Source organism: Saccopteryx leptura, chromosome 1 (assembly GCF_036850995.1).
Source record: "Saccopteryx leptura isolate mSacLep1 chromosome 1, mSacLep1_pri_phased_curated, whole genome shotgun sequence".
NCBI lineage: Eukaryota > Metazoa > Chordata > Mammalia > Chiroptera > Emballonuridae > Saccopteryx > Saccopteryx leptura.
Window position 1 is genome coordinate 255,629,269 of NC_089503.1, and position 23,471 is coordinate 255,652,739.

A 23,471-nucleotide genomic window follows, 5' to 3' on the forward strand; every position below is an offset into this window, starting at 1 on the left:
GAAATCCATACCGTGTTTTTGTTCTTGCCAAGAACCTAAAATTTACTCTTTTTCTCTCTTAACCCGCCACCTCCAAAGTGAGATGTTTGAGGCATTTCTAGATACTAACCTACCCCTAACATTCCCCTCCGCCCCTCCTGCTTGGTCAGCTCCAAGCCCTTGTCTGGTTGCCCGATCTTCTGAGGGGGGGGGGGGGGGTCTTGTCCCGTCCAGCCAATCCCAGTCCTGGCTTTGCGGCCTTCCCTCGCCTTTTATTGTAGGTATGGTCTCCCAGGGTGGCGGCCTCCTCGTCCCTTGCCCAATGCGCATCACCCCTAGATCCTGAAACCACTTTTACCTTCCTGCTCCAGCGCAGCTAGCGTTCCAGGTCTCCTCGTGCTGAATCCAGCCCTCCTTTTGCCCCTCTCCCTTGCACGTCGCTGCCAGGAAGCTGGGGGCAGCACACGCCTCCTCAGCAAGCAAAGCGCCCCCTTCCTGGTGCCCCCAGCGAGCCCAGGAACCCCAGACCGGGTCTTACTTGTTTCCACTGCATTAGGCATGACGCATTACTCCGTCTCCCGAGGAAGGATCCGGCCCAAAATTTGCGTGCCCCGCGTGCATTTGGCCGTGTCGTAGCTCCCCACCTCGCGGTTCCTCCTGCCTCTGCTAATCCAATCCGGGTTTTGCATGCCCTTTCCAGATTGCCCCATTTCTTCCTTCTCTGGTCTTTTCTTTACTGGGGAATAGGGCAAAATCCGCTACGGGTCTTACTTGCGCCTTCTCCCCCCCCCCCCCATTACCCGTTCCAAAGCTGGGATCCAGCACCTGGCCTTCCCTCTCACCGCTTTCCCAGGGGAAGCAGCAAGAGGCGAAGGGGAGAAAACTCCAGCCCGGGTTTTCGGGCCGGCCCTCGGTGCGCCTGGGGAGGTTGCGGCGGCCTGTCCCGGGCGGTGGCTCCGAGCCGGGTTTTACGTGCTCCCACCGTCCCCCTCCCGGAGCTGGTGCGCCGGGGAGCGGAGCGAACAGGCGGCTTGTCATTGCTGGTGCCCGGCGCCGGCTCGGTCCGCGCGTCCTGCGGTGGCCACGGGCCCGGCCCGGCGTCCCCCTTCCGGCCGCCCCGGGGGCGCGACGCCGCCGCGCCCACTTCCAGCCGCGCCCCCGCCAACCTCCAAGCCGCCCGCCCCCCACCTGAGCCCCCGCGGCCACTGCGGGGAGCCCGAGCCGTCGGTGCGGGAGCTGTCGGCGCTGCGGCGCCCCCGCCCGCCGTCTGCCGAAGAAGCCCCGGCGAATGGGGCTGTGCGGGTCCCGGAGCGGTGCCGCCGGGCGGCGAGGGGCTGCAGGGGTGCCCCTGCTACCCCGTTAACCCTTCGACCGCCGCGCCGTCTGAGGGGGCTGGGAAGTCTCCTGGGCGCACACGTGCCACCTCCGTCGGGGCCGCGGAGCTGCGGGGGAGATGCAGGCCGCGGCCGGCGCCGCCTCGGGGGGCTCCGCCTTGCCCCAGCCCCCGGAGCACTGACACCGCCCCCACCCCGCCGCCTCTGCCGCCTTCCTCCCGGGGAGGGACGCGGACTCGTTCGTCCCCAGCCCCTAGCCGCCGCTGCCGCGAGGGGGGCGCCTTTAAAGCTGTGTGATCCGCTTTTTTTTTTTTTTTTTTTTTTTGGCTGGTGGCGGTGGTGCTTGGGCCGGGGGACGGAGGGGACACGAAGGCCGCCCTCGCCCCGCCACCCCTCATCCGTCCCCCCCCCCGTCCCGATTCCGGGAGATGTGCCGGGCGGGGGGTCAAGGTTCGCGGAGCCGCAGGAGAGACGCGCAGGGCCCAGCTCAGAGCGGCGCTGGACAGGTGAGTGTCTACGGACCCAGGGTGAGGGATACGCCGCACCTGGATCAGGTGTGCGGGCCGAGAGGGAGTCTGGGCCGCGAAGGGGGAGGGGATGCTGAAACCGTGGGTCATCGCACCCGAGCAGGAGGGGAGTCAGGAACGGCCGACACCTCACCCCCACCGGCGATGGGGCCGAGAGGAGCGGCCCCCACTGAGCGCCAGAGACTCGGGGGTACAGATGGGCGGCCGCGGGGACCCGGGGGGGTGAAGGGACCGCGAGTGTGCCCGCGCGCGCACCAGCCTTTGTGGGGAAGCGGCGCGGCGGTGTCTGCGTGTCCCCGGTGCGTGTGCGCGCGGGTGTTTGGCGCCCTGTTTGTGTAGGTGTCTGGGTGTGAGCGGAGAGGGTGCGTGTGCGCGCCGCGCGCGGGCCCCGGGCCTCTGAGGAGCCTTGTTGGAGGCTGGCACCACAGGATGCTGGGCTGGGGGTTGTTTTTCTTTGGGAAGCAGAGGCGCAGGGGATAGGGAGGGGTCTGTCTGGGCGCCGCTGTCAGGAAGAGTGGTGCAGCTCGGCAGCATCTTCGCTCCGTGGTACTCAGTTAAGCATGGGAAGCTGTCAGAATTGATCCTCCGGGATTCGGGCTTTGAGGACCAGCCTCCCCCTGCACCAGGTGTTGGAGGTTTTCACGGCCATCCTCCCATCTGAAGATCCTGGGACAAGAGGCTGGGCCAGAAGAGGGTGGGAAGTGCTGTGTGTGCTCCAGCCACAGCCAGAAAATGCCTTTCACTAAACCCGTGGCCCCCATTTAAAGACAGCACCCAGCCTGTACATGGCCTCCACGCACATCCCTGTCCCAACTCTTCCAGTGTAGCTCAGCACCCAGCCCCATACCTGCCCAGCATCTCACTGTACCTTACTGGTCTGTCCCCTTTCCCCCAGTTGTGGCAGCTGCGTGGGTGTCCTTCTATCCTAGTCTTGAGGCAGGGCCCCCTTTCTTTCTTGGCTTCTGCAGGACCCTGAGCCTGGGTTTGTCTGCCCACATCCAAACATGTGGTGTGCCTAGGGGAGCAGGGGGAGGGGTTCAAAATGGCTGCCAAGATGGCTGGTCGCCTCTCTGCCTCTCTCTCTTTCTCTACCTCTCTCTGCTTGTTCTGTTTCCTTAGCTGCTGGGAGTCACTGCCAGGAGGGGTTTGGACAGTGTGGGTACAGGTGTGTGGGATGCCTGAGTGTGGATGTCTGCCGTGAGCCTGTTGACCTCAAATGCTGCTTGAGGAGAGGCCTTGGTCTCTTCTCTCCTCAGCACCTCACAAGCTTGTAATTTGACCCCAGACTCAATCTCTTCACTCAGGCTAACAGCCTGGGGACTGGCTCCCTGCCCTTCACTGGATCTGCTAGCCCTGGCATCCTGAATTGATCATTGGGGTGTCAGGGTGCCCCACAGAGGGTCCCCATCTGTCATCCTCTCCTCCTGCCTAGTAGCTAGGGGCTAAGGACTATGGGTGGGCCTGGGTCAGGCCTAACTGTCAGGCCAGTTGACTTCTTCTTCCTCCCCACTCCCTTCCCACTAATGTTGAATTTATTACTTAAAAGGGGGATAAAAAGGGGGAGAATAAGAGAAAGAATACAGCTTTCATTATCATATCGAGAAAATTATCCATGATTTTCCTAACTAGCAATTTGCCTGCCATGCCGTTCAGAACTGACTTGCCCATTAATTACAGAGATGAAAAATCATCTGGAAAGAGGACAAGGGAACTAATGCGATCCCTGGCTGGCGCTAATCACACCCATGCACTGAGCCACGTACATGTGTGTGCACGTATGAGTGCTAGCCCTCCTGCTGGCACCGCCACCTTCCTCTTCCCCTACCTCAGTGACCTCCTGCAGGGCTTCAGCCCACCCCATGCTTGGCGCTCCTGCTCTCTAATGCCCTGCTAGATGCTTGTCCCAGCCCCTACTCATGGGGAGTTGGTATGGGGCTTGATCACTGACTGGTGAGCTGATGCCTGCCCTTGGGCGTGGAGATGGCGCCTAGTGTGGGGGTAGGGCAGGGAGCTAGGGACTGGGGCATCTGGGCTGTGAGCCCTGCAGGGAGGAGGTGGAAGGTAGGCGACTCAAAGCCCAGCTCTATTCCCAGCCTGTCCTGGGGATCCCCTTCTCCTGGGGATGGGAGCCCAAGGAGAACTCTGTGGGTATGTGGGGGAGGGACTGGCAGGTGCCTGGGCTGATCCTGAGTCTGTTTGCATCAAGGTCTGGGTTCCAGGACGGTAGATCTGTGTGCTGGGCTGTGTCATCTGTGTCTCATGTGTCTGTCCTCCCTGTGCGCCCCAGCCTGGCAGGAGATGGTGAGGCACTTGAGCCCCAGTGTGGGCATCTGATTCCAGGCGGTTGTGCTGCTATGCCCTGAAGTGGAAAGCCATACTGGGGAACAGGAGCAGGATCCCTGCCACCCTCCTCCCCTGGCCACCAGGAGCTCCGTCATGGTCTTTGCCCCCTCTTACCTCTCCAGTCAGAGGGGTGGCCAAGGACATGGAAGGCTCTAGTTTCTGTGTGGGCTCCTCTCAAGGATCAGATTTCCAGATGCCAGACACTTCCCCTCCTCCAGGCCCCTTTGTGGGGAGGCAGGGGGAGGGGCTTCCAAGGTGGGAGTTCCCTGGGTCTGGAACCGGGACCTGACTTGCAGTGGCCCTGGAGGTGCATGCTTGAGCCACCATCCCTCCTGGGATGGGTCTTGGCCACCCTAATGAAAGAGAAAAGTGGGGTCCAAGTGTAGGAAGGTGTCTCTCTGTGCCCCTGGAATCCAGTCCTCTGTCCATCGTCATCTGTCTCTCTGCACCTGTGTGTACTTGTTCTGTGAGTGATTTAGATGGTGACCTAGCTAAGCCAGCTTGTGTCAGCAAGCTGGTCCTATGTTCATAGGGGTCTCTGTGTACTGGTGTTTGTGAGCTTTGCAGAGGGAGTGGCCCTGTGTTTGGGTGTGTGTGGCTCCATGTGTAGTAGCTGTCTGCATCCTGTGTGCATCTGCAGGTGTGTGCCCAGGTGTGTGTACGTAGGGCTCCTTGAAATGAGACTGGGTCATCTCTTTATGCAATCTGTGATCATTTGCCAAGTGCCTTCTCCATGAGGTACCATGCTGGGGACACTGTGGGGACAGTGCCCTGGTCTTACCCTCATTGATCTCACAGTCTAGTGACACATAAGTGATTTCAGTCAAGAGCTTATATCACAGGAGTTGGGGAGAAGGCTTGTGTCTCCCTCTTCAGGGCAACCAGGGTCCCAGCTGGGGAGGAGCAGCCCCTGCATCCCAGCATTACAGTAATCCCAGGCATGGAGCATTCTGTGTTCCAACCCTGCAAAACCTTCCCCATTGCCTCTTCCTTCTCACTCCCTCTCTCCTTGCTGCTCCTCCAACATGCAAAGCATGATTCTACTCCAGGACCTTTGCACTGGCTGTCCTTCCACCAGGGATCTCTGACATCTAAAAGACTTGCTCCCACCTTAGCTGTGGTGGCGCAGTGGATAAAGCGTCGACCTGGAAATGCTGAGGTCGCCGGTTTGAAACCCTGGGCTTGCCTGGTCAAGGCACATTTGGGAGTTGATGCTTCTAGCTCCTCCCCCCATCTCTCCTCTCTCTGTCTCTCTCTCTCCCTCTCTCCTCTCTAAAATGAATAAATAAAAAAATAAAAAATAAATAAAAAAAAGACTTGCTCCCTCATTTGCTTCAACTGTCACCTCCCCAGTAGGTTTACCAATGCAGCCTGTTTAAAATGGCAGCCTTCCACTCGCCTCCTGATTTTCCAGAGCTCAAATGGCTTTTCACACACTCTGTAATTTCCTGATTTATTCCGCCTGTTTATTTATGGTCTGTCTCCCTGACCAGGATCCAAATGCACAGGGAGTTTGTTACTTGGTTTGCTTTTGGATCCCAGATGCCTAGACTTATACCTGGCCCACGGTAGATGTTCAAGAAGTCTTATCTGAGTGACTGGGAGGAGGCCTCACAATGGACTAGACCTCCGGATAACTGCATAGCTAGGGCTTCCTATTGCCCTGGTCGACCCCTTGGGGCAATTGAAAGCTGTGTGCCAGAGGCCAGGCTAGACCAGCTTTGTACCTGTCCCCTGGCACACCTGGGTAGACTGTCTTTGAGGTGGCCTCATGGTAGTTGTGGATGAGGGTGTCTGAGTGGGCAGGAGGCTTCCCTGTGGGGCTGTGTGTGCTAGAGTTTAGAGCTCAGAGAGGGGATGTGGGGCCCCCTGCCCTTGCCAGGGGTAGGAGCTCCAAGGTCAAAACCTGAGCAGCCCCTCCCCACCTCCTCCCAGGTCACTGGCACAACCTTTCATGAGAGGGGACCCATCATTTTGGGCTGCCCTGGCCCTCGGAAACTAGCCAAATAGAAGCCCCCTGCTACCCTCCAACTCCAAAATTTGGGGAGGATAAAAATTTTAATAAATACATGCCAGGTTCAAAATAGCCCTGCCCCCCAAAGCTAAAAATAGCCAAGGCTCTCCATCAGAGGCTAAAGATACCCAGGAAGTCAGGTGGGGCTTGTGTCCATTGATGAGGAATGGGGCAGGCAGGTAAAGTAGTTCAGGTAGGTGAGGTGGTGCAAACAAGTGAGGGGCCCAAGGCAGAGTCTCTCAGCCATGGCAGTCTTGACTGGGGCCACATTATTCTTTGTGGGGGGCTGTCCTGTACATCATAGGACTTCTAACAGCATCCCTGGCCCCCAAACACTAAATAGCAGTAGCACCCCACACACCCACCTCCTAATTGCAACACCTAAAAATTTCTTCAGGCATTGCCAAATGGTCAGGGTGGGGGTCAAAATTGGTCCCCCCCATCCCACATGTCCCCACCACCCTGGGTTGAGAACCACTGCTTTAAACCAGGGTTTGTAGACTTTCTGTGTGAAGAGTCAAATAATAAGTATTGGAGAAGTTTGGGGACCACTTTCCACCTCTGTTGCGTACTCTTCCTCGGCCTCTTCTCAGTGCTGTGCCAAAACAGGTGGTGGCCGGGCCCTCGGTAGCCAACCCCTGCCATGGAGCATCCCCAGATTGCCTGTGGGAGTGGAGGTTGGGGCACCCTTGGATGTACCCTCCCCAGCAGAGGGGCAGCTCCATTCGGGGCGACTCCAGCTCAGCCTGTTCCTGTCACCTCCCTGCCCTCTCCCTGTCCTACTCTCCTGTGCGTGCGCCCCCCATCATACTGGCTTCTTCACTGGTCCTCAAACACGCGTACCATGCCAGCACCATCTCCTGTGCTTTTCGTTCTGTGTCCCCTACCCCCCTTCACTGCCAGCATCTGGTGGCAGCAGAGAGCCTAGAGCTTTCTTACGTGCCCTCTGCTTCTGGCCCTGGCTTTTGCCACTTTTCACCTCTCCCAGAGTGGGGGCTTAGGGCCAGGCAGTGAACACCTTGGTGGGGAAATGGACCACAGAGCACCATGGTGCCACCCTTCGTGGTGGGGAGCACGGAGGAGGCACTTGGCCAGCCTGCAAGTCTGGGAGCGTTTTCTGGAGGAAGGGGCTTCTCAGCGGTGGCCTGAAGGGAGAAGGAGAAGGAGAGGGAGGAGCCCATTGTGAGGCCAGAAAGAAAGTGGTGGCTCAGAGGGGAAAGGAAAGATGAAAGATGCTTCATGGCTGCACATGCAGAGAACGCTAAGCCTGTTCTAGGGGCCACAGAACTACGTTTTTGAGTTTGTGTTTCTATTCATCTGTGGGAATGAGAAGACCTGTGGAGGGGGCAAGCCCCACAGGACGGGGTCTGAATGTCCAGCGTCAGCTCCCTCTGGCTGCTGTGTGGGAGAGAACCACAGAGGGCAAGGAGAGGAGGCCATTGCTGTGATCAGGCCAAGGGCTGTAGTGGAGGCCTTGAGACGGTAGAGATGGGTTGGCATGGGGTTTTCAAGTCTGAGTTGACATCATTTGGTTGGTGATTGGCTGGAGGGTGGAGGGAAGGCAGGATGGGAGAAACTTCAGGTTTCTGGTTTTGCAGAGGTAAACTAGAAGGAAAGAAGAGGGTGGGAGTGGAGAGTACCCATTACTCTCAGTCTCCCCCATTTCACCCCCTTCTGCCCCCCACACAGTCTGATCTCCTCTTGCCTCAAGAATCTGTGAACACCTGAGTCAGGTCCCACCTCTCTCCACTCAGAAACGCCCTGACTCCCACCTCACCTAGAAAACAGCCCAAGTCTTTCCTGAGGCCCACAAGGCCCTGCATGGTCTGCTCTGTAACCCTTTCTTTCTTCTTCCCACTAGCTCCCTCTCTCACCTGGCTGAAGCTACACTCCACATCCTGCCTCAGGGCTTTTGTACAGGCTGTCCCTACCACTCGGGATGCTCTTTCCCCAGGTGCTTAGATGACTCACCTCCCTGAGACCTCTGCCAAAACTGTCACCTCCTCAATGAGGCATTCCCTGTGGATACTATCCCCCCAGTCTCTCCCCTTTGAGCTTACCCCCCAAGCACTTGTGACTTGGTGAGAACTAGGCAGCCATTCACTGAATGAACAACCTGTTCTCTGGATTTGTTTCATCTTAGTTCATCAAACAAACTAACAAGTACAGGCTCCTGGCCCAGGGCTGGGGATGCAACAGAGCACCAAGCAACCACGATGGGACTTTCCCCTTGGAGTCCCCAGTGGGTGGGAAAGACAACTGATCAACAGCAGAGTCCAGATCTGACTAGGGGAGCAAAAGATGGAGGCCCAGTGTGCTACAAATGTGGGCCTGGAGAGAGCAGTACAGTCCTGGTGGGCAGAGCCTTTGGGAGGCGTGGGGGCGGCCCAGCGCTGTGTGTGAGTGAGAGAGACGGAGTAGAGAAGTCAATGACAAGGTGGCAGGAGACCAGGGCCCATGACACTACGTTAAGGCACTGAGGCAATAGGGAGCAGTGGAGGACTGCAGGTAGGGAGGGACATGATTGGTTTTCATTTTGCAAAGATTGTTCTGGCTACAGGATGGAGATTGGATGGAGTGGGAGTGGCAGATAGCGGTGGAGAGCAGGGAGGAGGCTTCTGGGGTGTGGAGATATTTTGGTTAGCCCCTGCTCCTCTGCAGTCCAATGCCACTCAGCAGCCAGAGTGATCTTTTAAAACTTGACAGGCAAACCCCACCCAGTGGTGCTGACATCTAGTGGAAGAGAGATAATAAGCAAATAAGTAAAATGCATGGCTGGTGTGTGAGGGATAAGTACAGTGGGATAAAAAAAACAACAAAAATCAAGCCAGAATGAGCTGTTGAAGTGCTGGGGCCCCCAGGGCCTCCCAGCAGCTGGTGTTTGAATAAAGGCCTGGATGGAGGAGGCCTGATAGGAGCTGGTGGGGTGGCTGGGGAAGAGTGCACAGTTCCTGCAAAGCCCCGAGGTGGGACTGGGCTTGGTGTTTCTCACCAGGAAAAAGGGAGCTGAGTTAGCCAGAGAGGGGACAGGGCAAAGTGGGCAGAGAGGGGACAGGGTCTTGCGGGCCTTGCAGGACACAGGAGGACTTGGGCTTTGGCTCTGAATGAGGTGGGAGCCATGGAGGAGTCCGAGTTTTGGAGGGACAGGCCTGCACTCAGTTGCTCATGGGCGCCCTCTGGCTTCTATGGGGGGAACAGACTGGGCATTGAGAGCAGAAACCCGGAAAGGGCCCCCCAGCCCACCTGGAGCTGCTGCAGAGGGGAAATGATGGGACTGGACCAGGGAATTGGCCAGGGGTGGGAGAAGTGAACAGATTGTAAAGGGGAGGCACAGGAAGCGCTGGGCTCAGATGTGGGAGTGAGAGGAGTTGGGTCCAGGGTAACTGTAGTTTCTGAGCACCTGGGAGGATCAGCAGCTCACTGCTGAAATGGGAGACTATGAATGTTCGGCAAAGACCCTGCCTTCCCTGAGTTCCAGCTCCCTTCATGAAGGAGGGCCATGTTCTGAGCACTCTGGACAGTTGTTCTGTCTATGCTAGGTGCATCTGTTAGTCTGGAGTAGGGGTGGGGAAATCGTCTCAGAGAGGCCAAGAGCCCTGCCCAAGGCAGTACAGCAGATTCAGACCCAGGGCCTGCCCCTTCCTCACTCTGTCATGCCTCTGGAGCTGGGCTCTGAGGCTGCTTGCCGAGTTTGGGGAGGACTCAATCTACTGGGGAAGGAACAGGAGACAGGAAATGCTGTGTGGAGGAGGCGCAGGTTAGTGAGGAGCTCAAAGCCCCACCCACTCAAACACAGAGGGTTGCCAAGGCAACCACACTCTAGGGCAAGCTGGAGGTGCCCCCTCTCCTCCAGCAACCTGTTTTTCTCCTGTCACCTGCCCTGCCCCACCCCACCCCATCCCAAGGCACCCAGGGACAAAGCCTGGGTCCAACACCAGGTTGTCCACTGCACCCTCACCCCTTGACTTGAGACCAACGTGGGGATCAGGCACTCAGGCATAAACCGAAAGGCAAGTGGGAGGCAGGTGGGCCACCTACCCAACCTGATAGTCAGATATACCTGGGGCCCAGACCTCCTTAGCATGAGGGCAGTGAGGGTTCCCTTGGGTTCAGCTGGGGTCACTCAAGTCCACTGGGCCTCAGGGTGGCGACAGAGGCAGGTGTAGGCTCACCTGGCCCTGATGGTGTGGAACCTCGAGGAGTGTTCAGCTCTGAGAAACCTCAGTCTCACACATGCAGTGGGGGCTGGAGGAGGGGCTCTGCTGGCCCCCGGTCTCCCCAGTTCCTGGTACCCAGCCTGAGAAGCCAGCCTACCTGGGTTCGAAACCACCTTATAGGTTGGTACCCTTGAAACTTCACTTTCTTCATTTATAAAATGTGGACACCAACTTTACTAAGTTCTTATGAGGATTACATGAGTTAAGTGTGCACAGTGCTTGGCAGGGGCATGGTGTCAGTTTTTGTGCCTGGCATCTCAGATAGTTCAAGCCTTGGAGATCCCAGCAGTCCCCGGCCCCCTGCAGTTTATGAAAGGTTCCCCGAAGTTGTGTGGCCCAGGGCCCTGCCCCTCTCTCTGCCTCCCACCTCCCATGTGTGCTGACCCCTGTGGGACTTTCCTAGGGCTGATGTGACAGAGTTCCCAGGAATGTATTGTCTCAAGTCCTGGAGGCCAGAAGTTCAAGGTGAGGGTGTTGTCAGGGTGGGTCCTTCTGTGGGCTCTTAAGTTAGAGTCCGTCCCAGGCCTCTCCCCTGGCTTCTGGTGGCTGCCACCAGTCTTTGTTCCTTAGCTTGTGGAACCATCACCCCGATTGTGCCTCTGTCTTCACGTGGGGTTCTCCTCTTGTACATGTCTGTGTCCAAATTTCCCCATTTTGTAAGGACAACATATAAGGTTAGGGTTGAGCTTGATGACCTCACTGTAATTTGATTTTAAATATGTCCCATTCTGAGATCCTGGGGGATAGGACTCAAACATATCTTTTTGGGTGGAGGACAAAATTCAATCTATAATGACCCCCTCTGAAGGCCTCAGGGATGGTCAGACCTGGGTCTCCCAGCTGGTGCTCACGTACCCAAGCCTGGCCTTCCCACCTGGGTAGGCACCAGGTGGCAAGTGAAACACCCCAGTGTGGGTGGGCATGCAATCAGGCTAGGAAGGGAGGGAATGGGAGCCACAGTGTCCAGCTCCTGAGCTGGGGCTGGTTCTATGTTGGCTGGGTCTTCATGGGGGAACTCCTCCAGGGAGCCAGCCTCAGGGAGCAGTAGGCAGCCCTTGGGGAACGCTTTCTGTGCCCCTGAGGCATTGGTGCCTAGCCAGTATGAGCCAGGCTTGGCCCCTGGTCACAGGGCACATGCCCCATGTCCAGCGGCTCTCACCATCATCCTTAGTCACTCACTTTGGTTCATTTGGTGAATATTTGTTTGAGAACCTGCTGCATGTCTAGGTCCCAGGAGCTGGTCTCAAGAGACTCCATTCTCCTGGGGGTACAAGAGAAATCCACGAGTGGACAAGTAAAGTCACATGGCAGAGATGTGATTTGTGTTGGCAGTGGTGATGATTGCTACAATGGACATTTTGCACTCACTGCGTGCCAGGCACAGCCCTAAGTGTTTCTATGAATATGAATTTATCTTGCCCTGGCTGGCTGGCTCAGTGGATAGAGTGTCAACCCGGCATGTAGACATCCCGGGTTCAATTCCCTGGGCAGGGCACACATGAGAAGCGACCATCTGCTTCTCCTCTCCTCTCTCTCCCCCTTCTCTCTCTCTTCCCTCTCTCAGCCAGTGGCTCGGTTGGTCTGAGTGTCAGCCTCAGGCGCTGAGGATAGCTTGGTTGATTCAGGCATCAGCCCCAGACGGTTTGCCAGGTGGATCCCAGTTGGAGTGCATGTGGGAGTCTATCTCCTCTCCTCTCACTTAAAAAAATAAAGAAAAATGAACAAAAAACAATGACTATCTTATCACACAGCTAGCCTCTGAGCTATCCCCATTTTACCAAGAGGAAAACAGGGACACAGGAGGTTGCAGGGTGACGGGGGCTGGCTGCGAGGTGCTGTGACACAGGGTGGCAGGGGCCTGTCTGCACTGCTGAAGGGTGCACATCTGAGCTGAAATCTAAGGAGAAATGCAGAACTGGGGACGCAGGCCAAGGCCTTGTGGTGGGAACAGGGTAGCTGGGGCAGGGGGAGAAGGGACAGGAGTCAGAGCGTGTGTGGGCTCAGGGGCCATGGAGTGAGAGCTGTTGCAGGGTTTAAACTGGGGAGCAATCTGTCCAGGTTGTCTTTGAAAAGACCTTCTGTGAAAACAACCCAGTGTCCATCTTTGGGTGAATGGTTATACAAAATATGGTTCATCCATACAGTGGAATATTAATCATAAAGCACTGATGCAGCTACAACGTAGGTGAACCTCAAAAACATGATGTGGAGTGAGAGAAGACAGACAGAAAAGGCACGTTGTATATGATCCCATTGATGCGAAATGTCCAGAACAGGCAAATCCGTAGAGATAGGAAGCAGGATAGTAGTTGCCAGGGGTGGGGAGTGGGAGGGCGGTTTTGCTTAATAGGGATAGAGTTTCTGTTTGGGCTGATGAAAAGTTTTGGAAACAGATCATGGTGGTGGTGGCAGAGCATTGAGAATATAATTAATGCCACTGGATTGTATGGTTAAAATGACTAATTTTATGTTATATACATATTTAACTATAAGGTTTTTGAAAGACCCTTCTGGCTGTTGGGGCAGCCTGAAGCCTGACTGTTGGAGTAAGAGAGGCCAGAATGCAGTAGGAAAGAGGTCAGGGCCCTGGACAGCTCAGTTGGTGGAGTGTTCTGATGTGCCAGGGTTGTAGGTTTGATCCCCAGTCAGGGCACATATAACGAACAACAAAGGAATGCATAAATAAGTGGGATAACAAATTGATGTTTCTCTCTCTAAAAATCAATTAAAAATTTTTAAAGAAAGAGGTCAAGGCCTTCTGGGGTAGACAGTGAGCCCAGGTCTGAAGTGTGGCTGCGAAGGAGAGATGGTCACTGAAATGTCCCGGAGGTACAGACCCAGGACCTGCTCCTGGCAGGGGGGGGGGGGGGGGAGACAGAGGAGCCAAAGGATTTTGACTCCTGAGGCTTTGGCCCAAGGACCTGGGAGGGTGGGACCATGGACTGATACGGGGCTTCATTTTGGTCTTGGCAGGCAGAAGGTATGTTGGAGACTCTGTGGAGGTGTGAACGGTGAGTTGGGAGGCAGGGCTGGCATTCAAATGTGGCAGTCATCACGGTATACATGGCGGCTAAAGCCATGAGACTGGTAGGGATCCCTGAGAGGGGAGTAGGGACAGGGAAGAGGCCTGGGGACTCCAACTGGATTCCCACGGTCCTGGAGTGCAGCCTAGGAGGAGGGAGAGGAGCCACCCCCCAGAGGGATGCCCTTGTACCCTGGCTCAGGTGCTGTGAACAGCACCCTCAGATAGGTCCCAGCTGGCCTGTTGTGTATGTAGACTGTTGTCCTTACCAGAACCCTGCAGATTCAGACTACTGAGGGAACTGGGGTGGAGGAGGGAAAAGGACCTGTTCAAGGTCATAGCACATAAATGGTGGAGTCGTGATCTAGACCCAATGGGTTAGCTGCCCTCATAGCCTCTCATCCCAGCTTCCCCAGCATTAACCAGCTGCTGACCAGTTTAACTGCCTCAGGGACAGCCAGGGAAGGGAGTGTCCATCAGCCTGGGGTCAGTGCCTCCCCTGATCCTGACCATGGCGGGAGGACAAACTTGGGGAGACATGTGGTGGTGAGGAATGCCCTTCCTCTAATGCAAAATTGTAAAATGCTGTGAAATGACCTGAAAGTGCCGCAGGCCATGTCTGGTCAGGGTTGTGGGGGAGACCTAGTTTGGGGCCATAGAGGGGCACTTTCCTGCCGTGGGGTGGGGAAGTGGCAGAGAGCTGCTGCAGGGATGAAAGGATGAGGCATGGGGATGCCGTGCTGCACTGTGGGTGACTGTCCCCTCCATGAGAGAGGAGACTGGCCGGAATGGTGAAAAGCGGCAGCAGGTGTGCAGCATCCTGGGAGAGTGTTCCAGGCAGAGGGAGCAGCCCAGGCCAGGGTTGGGGTAGGGGGTAGAAGGAGGCTGGAGCATTCCGGGAGTGGAAGGGATGGAGAACCTGGTCGCTCCAGATCAGCAGCAGCCTGTGGGCCCTGGTGAGGAATGGAGACCCCCAGGGAGAGCAGAGGGATCTGCAGCATTAAAGGGTCCTTTAGCCCTGAGTGGAGGGAGGCGTGGAAGCAGGGAAGCCAGGAGGAGGAGGAGGCCAGGACAGTGTCCAGGTGCAGCAGGGTGGTGGCTTGTTCCTGGGTGGTGACAGGGGGGACCAGAAATGGACAGATTGGTGAGATCCTGTGGAAGCAGACCCCACAGGACTTGCTGACAGAGCTTATGAAGAGGAGGGAAGAGGCGAGGAGTTGAGGCAGATTCCTAGGTTGAGGTCTGAGATTCACTTAACAAGTACTCACTGCTGTGTGCCAGGCCTGTTCTAGAAGGTGGAGTTGGGGTCGTGAGGGAAACAACCCGATGATCCCTGCCTGTGCAGGGGCCACTCCATACATGAGATCGTTACATTTGAACAAAGGCCTACAGGAGGAGCAGGAGCAGAGGGAGTGACCATGTGGATAACTGACAGGCAGAAGATAAATGCAGAGGAAGCGAGGCCGTGCAGTAGGGCCTGGTGTGGTGGAGGAACAGCGGACGGGTGGCGGGAGCAGAGCCGGGTCAGCGAGCTAACAGCCCGGCCTGTAACAAACAGGCTTTCGTTTTGGGAGGGGAAACAGTAGCTGGGGCTCTGTTGAGAGATTCCAGACTGGAAATAAGAGATTTGGAAAGTATTGGGTGGTTGATGGTGTTGAAACCATGGGGCAGGCTGGGCTGACAGCGGGAGAGTACAGAGTGGGGTTTGATACACTCAAGGGCTGGTTAAAACACGGGTGCTGGCTCCCACGGAGAATGCATTTCTAGCAGGTTCCTGGCCAGGCTGGTGCTGCTGTGCCTGGGCCACACGTGGCGAACTGGGTGTAGATGCAGCAAAAAACCAAGAGTGGAAATCTGGACATGCAGCCTGAAGAGCACCTACGGGGAACCAAGGCAGTAAGAGTGGGGAGGAGTGACTGCGAGGGGGGAGCTGAGGGCCAGACCTCGCTCTGCTGGAACGGGAAACCAAGGCAGTGAGAGTGGGGAGGAGTGACTGCGAGGGGGGAGCTGGAGGGCCAGACCTCGCTCTGCTGGAACGGGAAACCAAGGCAGTGAGAGTGGGGAGGAGTGACTGCGAGGGGGGAGCTGAGGGCCAGACCTCGCTCTGCTGGAATGGGAAACCAAGGCACTGAGAGTGGGGAGGAGTGACTGCGAGGGGGGAGCTGGAGGGCCAGACCTCGCTCTGCTGGAATGGGAAACCAAGGCACTGAGAGTGGGGAGGAGTGACTGCGAGGGGGGAGCTGGAGGGCCAGACCTCGCTCTGCTGGAATGGGAAACCAAGGCAGTGAGAAGTGGGGAGGAGTGACTGCGAGGGGGGAGCTGGAGGGCCAGACCTCGCTCTGCTGGAACGGGAAGCCAAGGCAGTGAGAAGTGGGGAGGAGTGACTGCAAGGGGGAGCTGGAGGGCCAGACCTCACTCTGCTGGAACAGCCCCTGTCCTGGGGAGGACTGCGGGGGAGGGCACCCAGCACCCCCCTACCTCACCCACCTAACCCTGAAGGGGGCTGCACTCCCCTGCTTGCCTGTCTCCAGCTTACTCCCAAGGCCCCCTGGAAAAGAAAGATGGGACTCAGTTGTCCCTAGTCCCTGATCTGTGGCGCCAGCCAGCTAGATTCTAATTAGCTGCCAGAGTGAGAGAGACAGGAAGTAGAGGGCTGGGGCAGGGCCTGAGTTTCTACCGGTGATCTGGAGGGGAGAGCTACAAGTTGGACCAGGATGTCTGGTCCTTACCCTGGATGCCCTGCTGGGTGAGGAGGCCAGACTGAAGGACCAATGGACAGGGTTGGGATTTCAGAATGGAGAAGAGGCGCCCAAAGGGTCCCTTTCCTCAAGGTGTAGGGTCTGAGGCCTGCCTAGTGACATCCTGATGAGTTGCTCCTGTTATTAGAGGGTGCTGTCAAACCATGGGTACTTCTGAGGTGCCAAAACAGGTAGGCCTGTGTGCTGGGGTGGGTGTAGGAATACAGTATGAGCCAGAGGCCCTGGAGGGAGCAGCCTCTGGCCAAAGTGTGTGGTGTGTGGCTTCTGTCAGTGGAGATGCTGGACATGGTCTGGCCTCTCTCAGGCCTAAAGGACAGATGCCCTTGGCCACTAGCAGGAGGGAGTGGCCCAAAAGTCCTTTCTTGGGCCTGCTATGGATGGCCCCTACCTTACCCTCTCTGTCCTTCACAGGCTGGTGGGCCAGGCAGTGATGCCCACCTGGTGATGCGGGGCAAGGACCTCTGCATAAGCCGCTGAGAGCCCCCAAAACGCCCCCGGCCGTTGCCATGGCCCGCCTGGCCGCTGTGCTGTGGAGTCTCTGCATCACCGCTGTCCTGGTCACCTCGGCCACCCAAGGTAGGTGCTGCTGGGGCCATGCCTCCAAACCTCAACTGGGAGGGTGGGTAGAACAGTAGATTACCTCTGGACCACTTATTAGAGCCCCCACCCCACCCACATCTCAGAGGTACCAGACCAGGAGACTTGGTGGCTGCATGCCCCAGTAACACTGAGGGGGGTCCCCGGTCCCTCACCCCCAACACTCAGGGATCCCAGAGTCTGAGATACAGGCTGTGCCCCCCGGGAGACAGGACAGGCCTTCCTGGTGAGCTGAGGCTTGAGTGTGTGTCCGTGATTACATCTTCCAGCTCTCATTGGGAAGAGGCTTAATTAAAGCATGCCTGTTGACATTTATTTAAAAACAACTAATTACCCAGCTCAGCCCTATGCCGGCCCCAGGATCCTGTGCATGCCACAATTAGTGCCCTGAGCCTGCCCGCCCACCCTCACCAGTTACTCAATTATGGTCCCCATAATAGGCAAGGCAAGGGCAGGGCAAGGAGGGAAGCAGAGAAAAGGGGCCTGCTGGCCTTGCCCCTCACCCTGGGGCATGCCCCCAGCCCACCCCTCCCAGCCCTGTCTGAAGGGCACTGGCAGTGGACACTGCCCCATCATATAGCCCCACCTTCAGAAAGCCATGAAAGGGGAGGGGGCATTATTGAACCATGCCCCAGGGCTTTGACACTACTCTGGCTAGCTGGCACCCTCTGATTCCTCAGTGCCTGCATTCTTTGCCCAACCGGGTCCTGTCCCATAGCCCCAGCTGGGCCGGGAGGGGCTGCTTCCACCCCCCACCCCTTACCCCAGACCCATCTGAGCTAGCCCTCCACCCCTGGCCTGCCTCCCAGCCACAAGAAGGGCTAAAATTAGCTGTGGAAGCAGATGGTGCTAGAGGAATACATGCAAAACTTTCCCCCAAGCAGGACAGCTCACCCCAGAAAACCCCAGGGGCCTGGCTGCCATTCTCCATGGGTCTCCAGCCACAGGGGAGGGTCCAGATCTCAGAGAACGGGCCTGCTTCACTCTGCTGCCATCATGCACTGGTACCTTCTCCTCATCTACCAATGACAGCTGCTTCCACGTTGGAGCCTCCAGGCCACTGTGCGTCCCCACTTCCCTCTGGCCCCCAGCAAGGCCTGGCTTGGACTAGTGTTTGAGAAGGTGGCTGCCTCAGCAGGCTTGGACCCTGCCAAGGCCACTCCATCATGCAGAGACTAACTGCCTTAATCACCTTAGTAATAACAGTAATTAGCACTCTGTTGTCTCACTGTGTCCTGCTGCATCCACCGCATCCCTCCCTCATCCTGGTCACATCCTGATTCTGTGACATGGGAGCTATCAGCCCCTTAGGGAAGGGAACAGGCACAGAGGCAGTGAGTGACTAGACAGAGCTACCAGCCAGGAAGTGGCCAAGCTGGATTTAAACCAATCAGTCCCTCTCTGTCCCCACAAAATATGTGATGGGGACTGACCCGCGCCGTTGGGACCCAGGGAGAGCTGGGCCTGTGCAGTGTGCTCTTTCCTTTTCACACAACCCTGGGGGGAGGGTTTCCCAGGTGACAACGAGGAGGCCCCTCCCTTGGGCACCCTTACCCTTCATGGTGCCATGCTTAGCACTTCCTTCACAAACATTCCTATTGCATGAATCCAGACAGTACTGCCCTGGCTCTGGGTGCCCATTTCTCAGATCGGGAAACTGAGGCCTAGGGAAGTTACAGGGGTGACTGTCCAAAAGAGTGTGCATCAGAATTTCTGGTGGATGTGTAGATCCAAAGGCTCCTGGCTTCATCTGAAGATCTTGATTCAGCCGACCTGGGGGGAGGGTGGCAGTAATTGGCACTCTGAACCAGCTGCCATGTGACTGGTGCTGCTGATCCCTGGGCCACACCTGGCCTGTCAGCTGGGAAGTGGCAAAGCCAGGCACTGTGTTTTTTTCCAGAATATGAGTGTACCTACCCCCATGCCTTCTACTTCTTGTGTGGAATGGTGTGGATTTAGAGAGGCATCCCAGAGCACCCTTGCTTCTGACACTAATTGCAATTTGGGGGTTCCTTGGACCACCCTCAGGTTTGACGGTTTCACAGGACTCAAAATGCCATTAAACTTACAGTTGTAGTCTATTACAGTGAACTGATACAGATTAAAACCATCCAAGAGAAGAGGTGTGTGGGGCAGCGTCCAGGCAAGCTTCATGTGTGGAGATTGGCACTTGTCCTGTCCCAGTAGAGCCCAAGCTCTACTTTGATCAGGCATCCATCCCCTGTTCGACTTCCCCATGTAGGGGGACACTCCTGCTTATCAGCAGGGCTGGTGGTCTCTTTGAGACTACTTTTGAGGCAACTATGAGGAATTCTACTTACTGGTACTGAGACCAGTTGCCACCAGAGGAAAGACATGACCGACACACAAGTTAGTTGCAAGAATCACACGGCCAGTTTACTACTCACAAATCCTATGGTGTGCCTGGGTACAGCTTAATGGGGCCCTGTCGGCGTGCTCCTCTCAGCTGTCCTTGGTCCGAGTGGTGGAGACAGTCCACGTTCAATGTTGGAGTTTGGACGACTACCTGCAGCTGGGGCCCCTCGGCTTTAGTATTTTTTTCTGGCCAAAGCCTTCTAATAGGTGTTAATCTAGTGAATTATCACATCAAGACACTTTTTGGGAGTTCCTAGCAGGGAGCCCTTTTTTATGTTAATTTACAGAATTGTCATATCAAACCACTTTTAGGGAGTTCCTAGGGAAGCTCCTTTTTTATGTTAATCTATAGAGTTGTCACATCAAACCACTTTTTATCTATATATAACTTCACACACACTAACTGGGCCCTGTGCAAAAGGCCTAGTCTGCCTGTCATATCTGTACACACTAGATTAGTTCCCACCCAGAGGGTGTAGCCTTATCCACTTGCCTTAATGGCTTTTAATAGTATTATATCCTAATTTATTTCTATATATCCTCTATATTTTCTATATATTTAATTACTATAACATATTACTGTAACATGTCCCTTCTCGGTGGAGTCGTGGACAGTGTTAACTCTCCTGACAGTGCCGAGTGACAACATGGTACTGCCAACCTGGGAGCTCCCCTAGCCTTGGTATGGTCCACCATCTTTACTGGGGCTCAGTCATGACTGACGACCACCCACATGGCTGACCTTGATCTTCAGTCCCTCCAGAGGTCAACTGATACTTCATGACACAAAGCTCCCACCCAAAACCACATTGTTAGTGCACTAGTGTAAAGCCAGTATCCACGGCCAGGGCCACCACCATCACAGCAGCCTGGCCCATGCAGGTTCGCATTGGATTCAGACAGTCGGTAAAGAAACAGCAGAGCCAAAAACTGATGGGCCATAGTCTTTAATTCTAGCTTGCACCCGGCGGGCAAGTAAAAATACACACTGGGCTCCAAAACCCACTCACATTCAGTGCTCACAAAGCTACTGACTTATCCGAGTTTCCTAGAATCAAAGGTTTCTAGCTCACCAGCCTTATTCTCCTCAGTTCCCCATCTCCTTCCTTATCCCAGATACAAACTCTACACAAACTGGCATCTCACTCAGCACTCCGCCATCTTGGCTGCTTCTCCTGGCCACACGGCCTCTTTCCGCTGCTCTCTGCTCTGCTCCCTCTGCTCTCTCATGCTAATCATCCCAGGAACCAAGAGAGCAAGCTCTCGTTCTGCCCCCATTTTATAGTGTAGGAATCCAAACCTTTAATCCAATATACAAAACAGGGAAGTCTCTAATACAAAGACACTTCTCTGAGGCAATATTGGATTGTGCCACCCCACATCAAAACGGGTGGGAAAGGCCTAATCCCAAAACCAAGCCCCAGGCTACAAGGATTCTACTTGCCCACAGAGACACACATTAATATCACCTGGGCGATGGCCTCCTCGTGGGCAGCGCCGTCTTTAACAAAGTGAGCATAATATATTTTATCTGCCCAACAACTAGCGTGCTAGGGCTGCTGTAAGCAAGTACCAGAGACTGGGGGGCTTAAACAACAAGTTTAATTCCCACAGTGCTAGAGGCTGGAAGTCCAAGATCAAGGCGTTGGCAAGGTTGGTTCCTTCTCAGGGCCACAGGGGAGGGTTCCTTCTAGGCCTCTATCCTTGGCTTGTAGATGGCATTTCCTCCCTCTGACTCCGCATGGTCTTCCCTCTGGTATGTCTCTTGGTCCAGATTTCTTCTTTTTATATTGGATTGGAGTCCATCTTAATGGCCTCCTTTTAACTTGAGTATCTCTGTAAAGGCCATATCTCTAAATTTGGTTACATTCTGAGGTCCTAGGGTTAAGACCTCAGCTCAGGAATTTGGAAGGTGGGGACACAATTCAACCCATAACTATTAGCACACATTATCTGGCATGGCCCAAGGCCCCCAGGTAAACACGCTCTATCAATCAGAACATTCCAAGGGCTTCGAGGGCCCCACCCAGCTCCTGAGGCAAATGTCAAATTCTCTTTGAGCAAGTTAATGACCTTCCTATACATTGGGCCCCCTGAGAAGCCCATTTTGCAAATGAATAAGCTGAGGTTCATATAGCCTCTGTCCCAGATACAGCCAGGTTGGAAGTGGGACCTCCCCTGAGGGGTCTTGGCTCCCTTCCCTGTGCCCTGAGTGTGATGCCTTCCCCTACCCCCCACAGGCCTGAGCCGGGCTGGGCTCCCATTTGGCCTGATGCGCAGGGAGCTGGCGTGTGAAGGCTACCCCATCGAGCTACGGTGTCCAGGTAGTGATGTCATCATGGTAGAAAACGCCAACTACGGACGCACGGATGACAAGATCTGTGACGCTGACCCATTCCAGATGGAGAATGTGCAGTGCTACCTGCCAGATGCCTTCAAGATCATGTCGCAGAGGTGAGGGCGCCCCTGGGCTCTCAGAGGAGGATGGTGCCTGTTCATGGATTCCCTGAATGGCGTGCCTGTACACCATGCACTCGTTGGACAGTGCACCCTGTGCACCTTCTGTCTTAGTTGTATGCATCCCATACACATTTCTTGGGCACCTTCTAGGTACCAGGTGCCATGCAAACAACATAGAGACGCCCATCCCCCACTCAGCCCATCTGCCCAGCAGTCTGTACCCACACACACACACATTCACATGTGAGCCTGACGCCTGCAGAGGCTCACGCCGGGGTTATGGGAGATGGCGGGGCTTGCAGTGTGAAAGCAATGGCAGGACAAGGTGCGGGTATCGTGGGAGCTGAGGGAGGGCCCAGAGTCTGGTCAGGCTTCCCTGTGGAGGTGACAGCTCTGAGTACAGATGACAGAAGTGCATGTGAGTGTGAGAGAATGTGAGTGCTTGAGTGTGCAAGACTGGTTCTCTGCATGTGTCTGAGTTTGAGTGAGTGTGGGGGTATGCCAGAAGAGGCACTGCTGCAGAAGCCTCTCCCACACCCACTGCCGGTCCACTTAAAACTGGTCACTGTTGCCTTCAAATTATACTGATCTGACCACTGTTTCCACCAAGTCCGCATCCAACCCCTGCCTCCCCCTCTCACCTTCCCCATACCCCTGGAACCTTCTGCCCCTCTCCTTTCCCCCTCTCCTTGCTCCCTCTTGTCTGCCACAGTCTGTTCCCTTCACAGCAGCCAGATGGCATCTGTAAGCACCTGAATTTGGGCACATCTCTGTTCTGCTTAGAACCCTACCTGGCTCCCACCTCACTCAGAACGAAAGCCTAAGTCCTCCCTTGGCCTGCAAGGCCCTGCATGCTCTGCCCTTTCCTCTCCCAGCCCTCACTTCCTCCGTGCTACCCCTCTCACTCGGTTCTAGACACCCGCCCAGCCCTTACACACAGCAGGTACCTTCCCCTCAGGGCCTCCCTGGGCCTTTGCGTTGGTTGTTCCCCTAGCCTAGAACACTACCCAGTGGCCGCGTGGCTCCTCCCTCCCCTCGCTGGGGATTTTTCACCTAACTGCCCCGTCTGACCACCTCTCTAAAATCAGCTTCCCACTTCCCCACCCCTCCTCTGCTTTGTTTCTCTGCTGGCCCTGACTTCCATCCACACTTCTATCAAATATTTTGCCTCTTTATGCTGTTTACTTCGTGTCTTCCCTCCCTGGGCCGTGAGCCCGACGGGGGTGGGGAGCTTTGTCTGTCAGTGCTGTGCCCGCAGCAGGCACTGCGGTTTTACACATACCTACAAGAATGCAGGATTCACTCCGGTACCCAGGGCATAGAACTGGAAAAGGGGAGCGTGGGTTAGCTCTGCAGCTCTTTGAATGGCAGGAGAGGATTCTAGACTATATCACTGGTGGGGTCCTTGAGTGCCTGCGGAGAGTTTGGGGCGCAGAACAGGCATGGTCAGGTGGCTCAGCCTGGTTGCCAGCCACCTCATCCCCTCCCTCCCACCCTTATTGTCTCCAACGTCCATCCCTTTCCGATAATCTCGCCCCAAACCTTTCCAGTCACCCCTGCATGGGTGCTGACAGTCCAGCCTTCCCGGTGTTGCTCGCTTAGACTATGCCCCTTCTTGAGAATCCCTTTGCTCCTCCCTCCTGCTTCTCCGAATTCTCCTTCCGTTCATCCAGCACACAGGCTTGGCTCTGGGCTCTGCGGTGTCTCCCCAGCACCAAGCACAGTGTCTGGCTCCATTCCAGTGCTCATGGCTTCTCAGTTCCAGAGGCAGGCACGCTGAGCTATGTGATCACCAGGGCTGAGGGAGAGTTATCAGGCTGCTGCTCCACTATCTTGAAACCTT

General features: G+C 55.8%; 1 protein-coding gene across 4 annotated transcripts in view; it reads left to right on the forward strand.

The window, feature by feature from the left end:
- The first annotated feature begins 901 nt into the window (after positions 1 to 901).
- Positions 902 to 23,471, forward strand: part of ADGRL1 (adhesion G protein-coupled receptor L1) — a 46,450-nt gene continuing 23,880 nt past the window's right edge. For 2 of the 4 annotated variants that reach the window (XM_066347313.1, XM_066347334.1), the window contains exons 1-3: positions 903 to 1,819; positions 16,607 to 16,771; positions 21,409 to 21,622. In XM_066347313.1, coding sequence (XP_066203410.1) covers positions 16,702 to 16,771; positions 21,409 to 21,622 — 284 coding nt within the window. In that variant the 5' untranslated portion in view covers positions 903 to 1,819; positions 16,607 to 16,701. Of the gene's footprint in view, positions 1,820 to 16,606; positions 16,772 to 21,408; positions 21,623 to 23,471 lie in introns of all 4 variants that reach the window. The other 2 variants (XM_066347320.1, XM_066347326.1) reach the window with 2 other exon arrangements.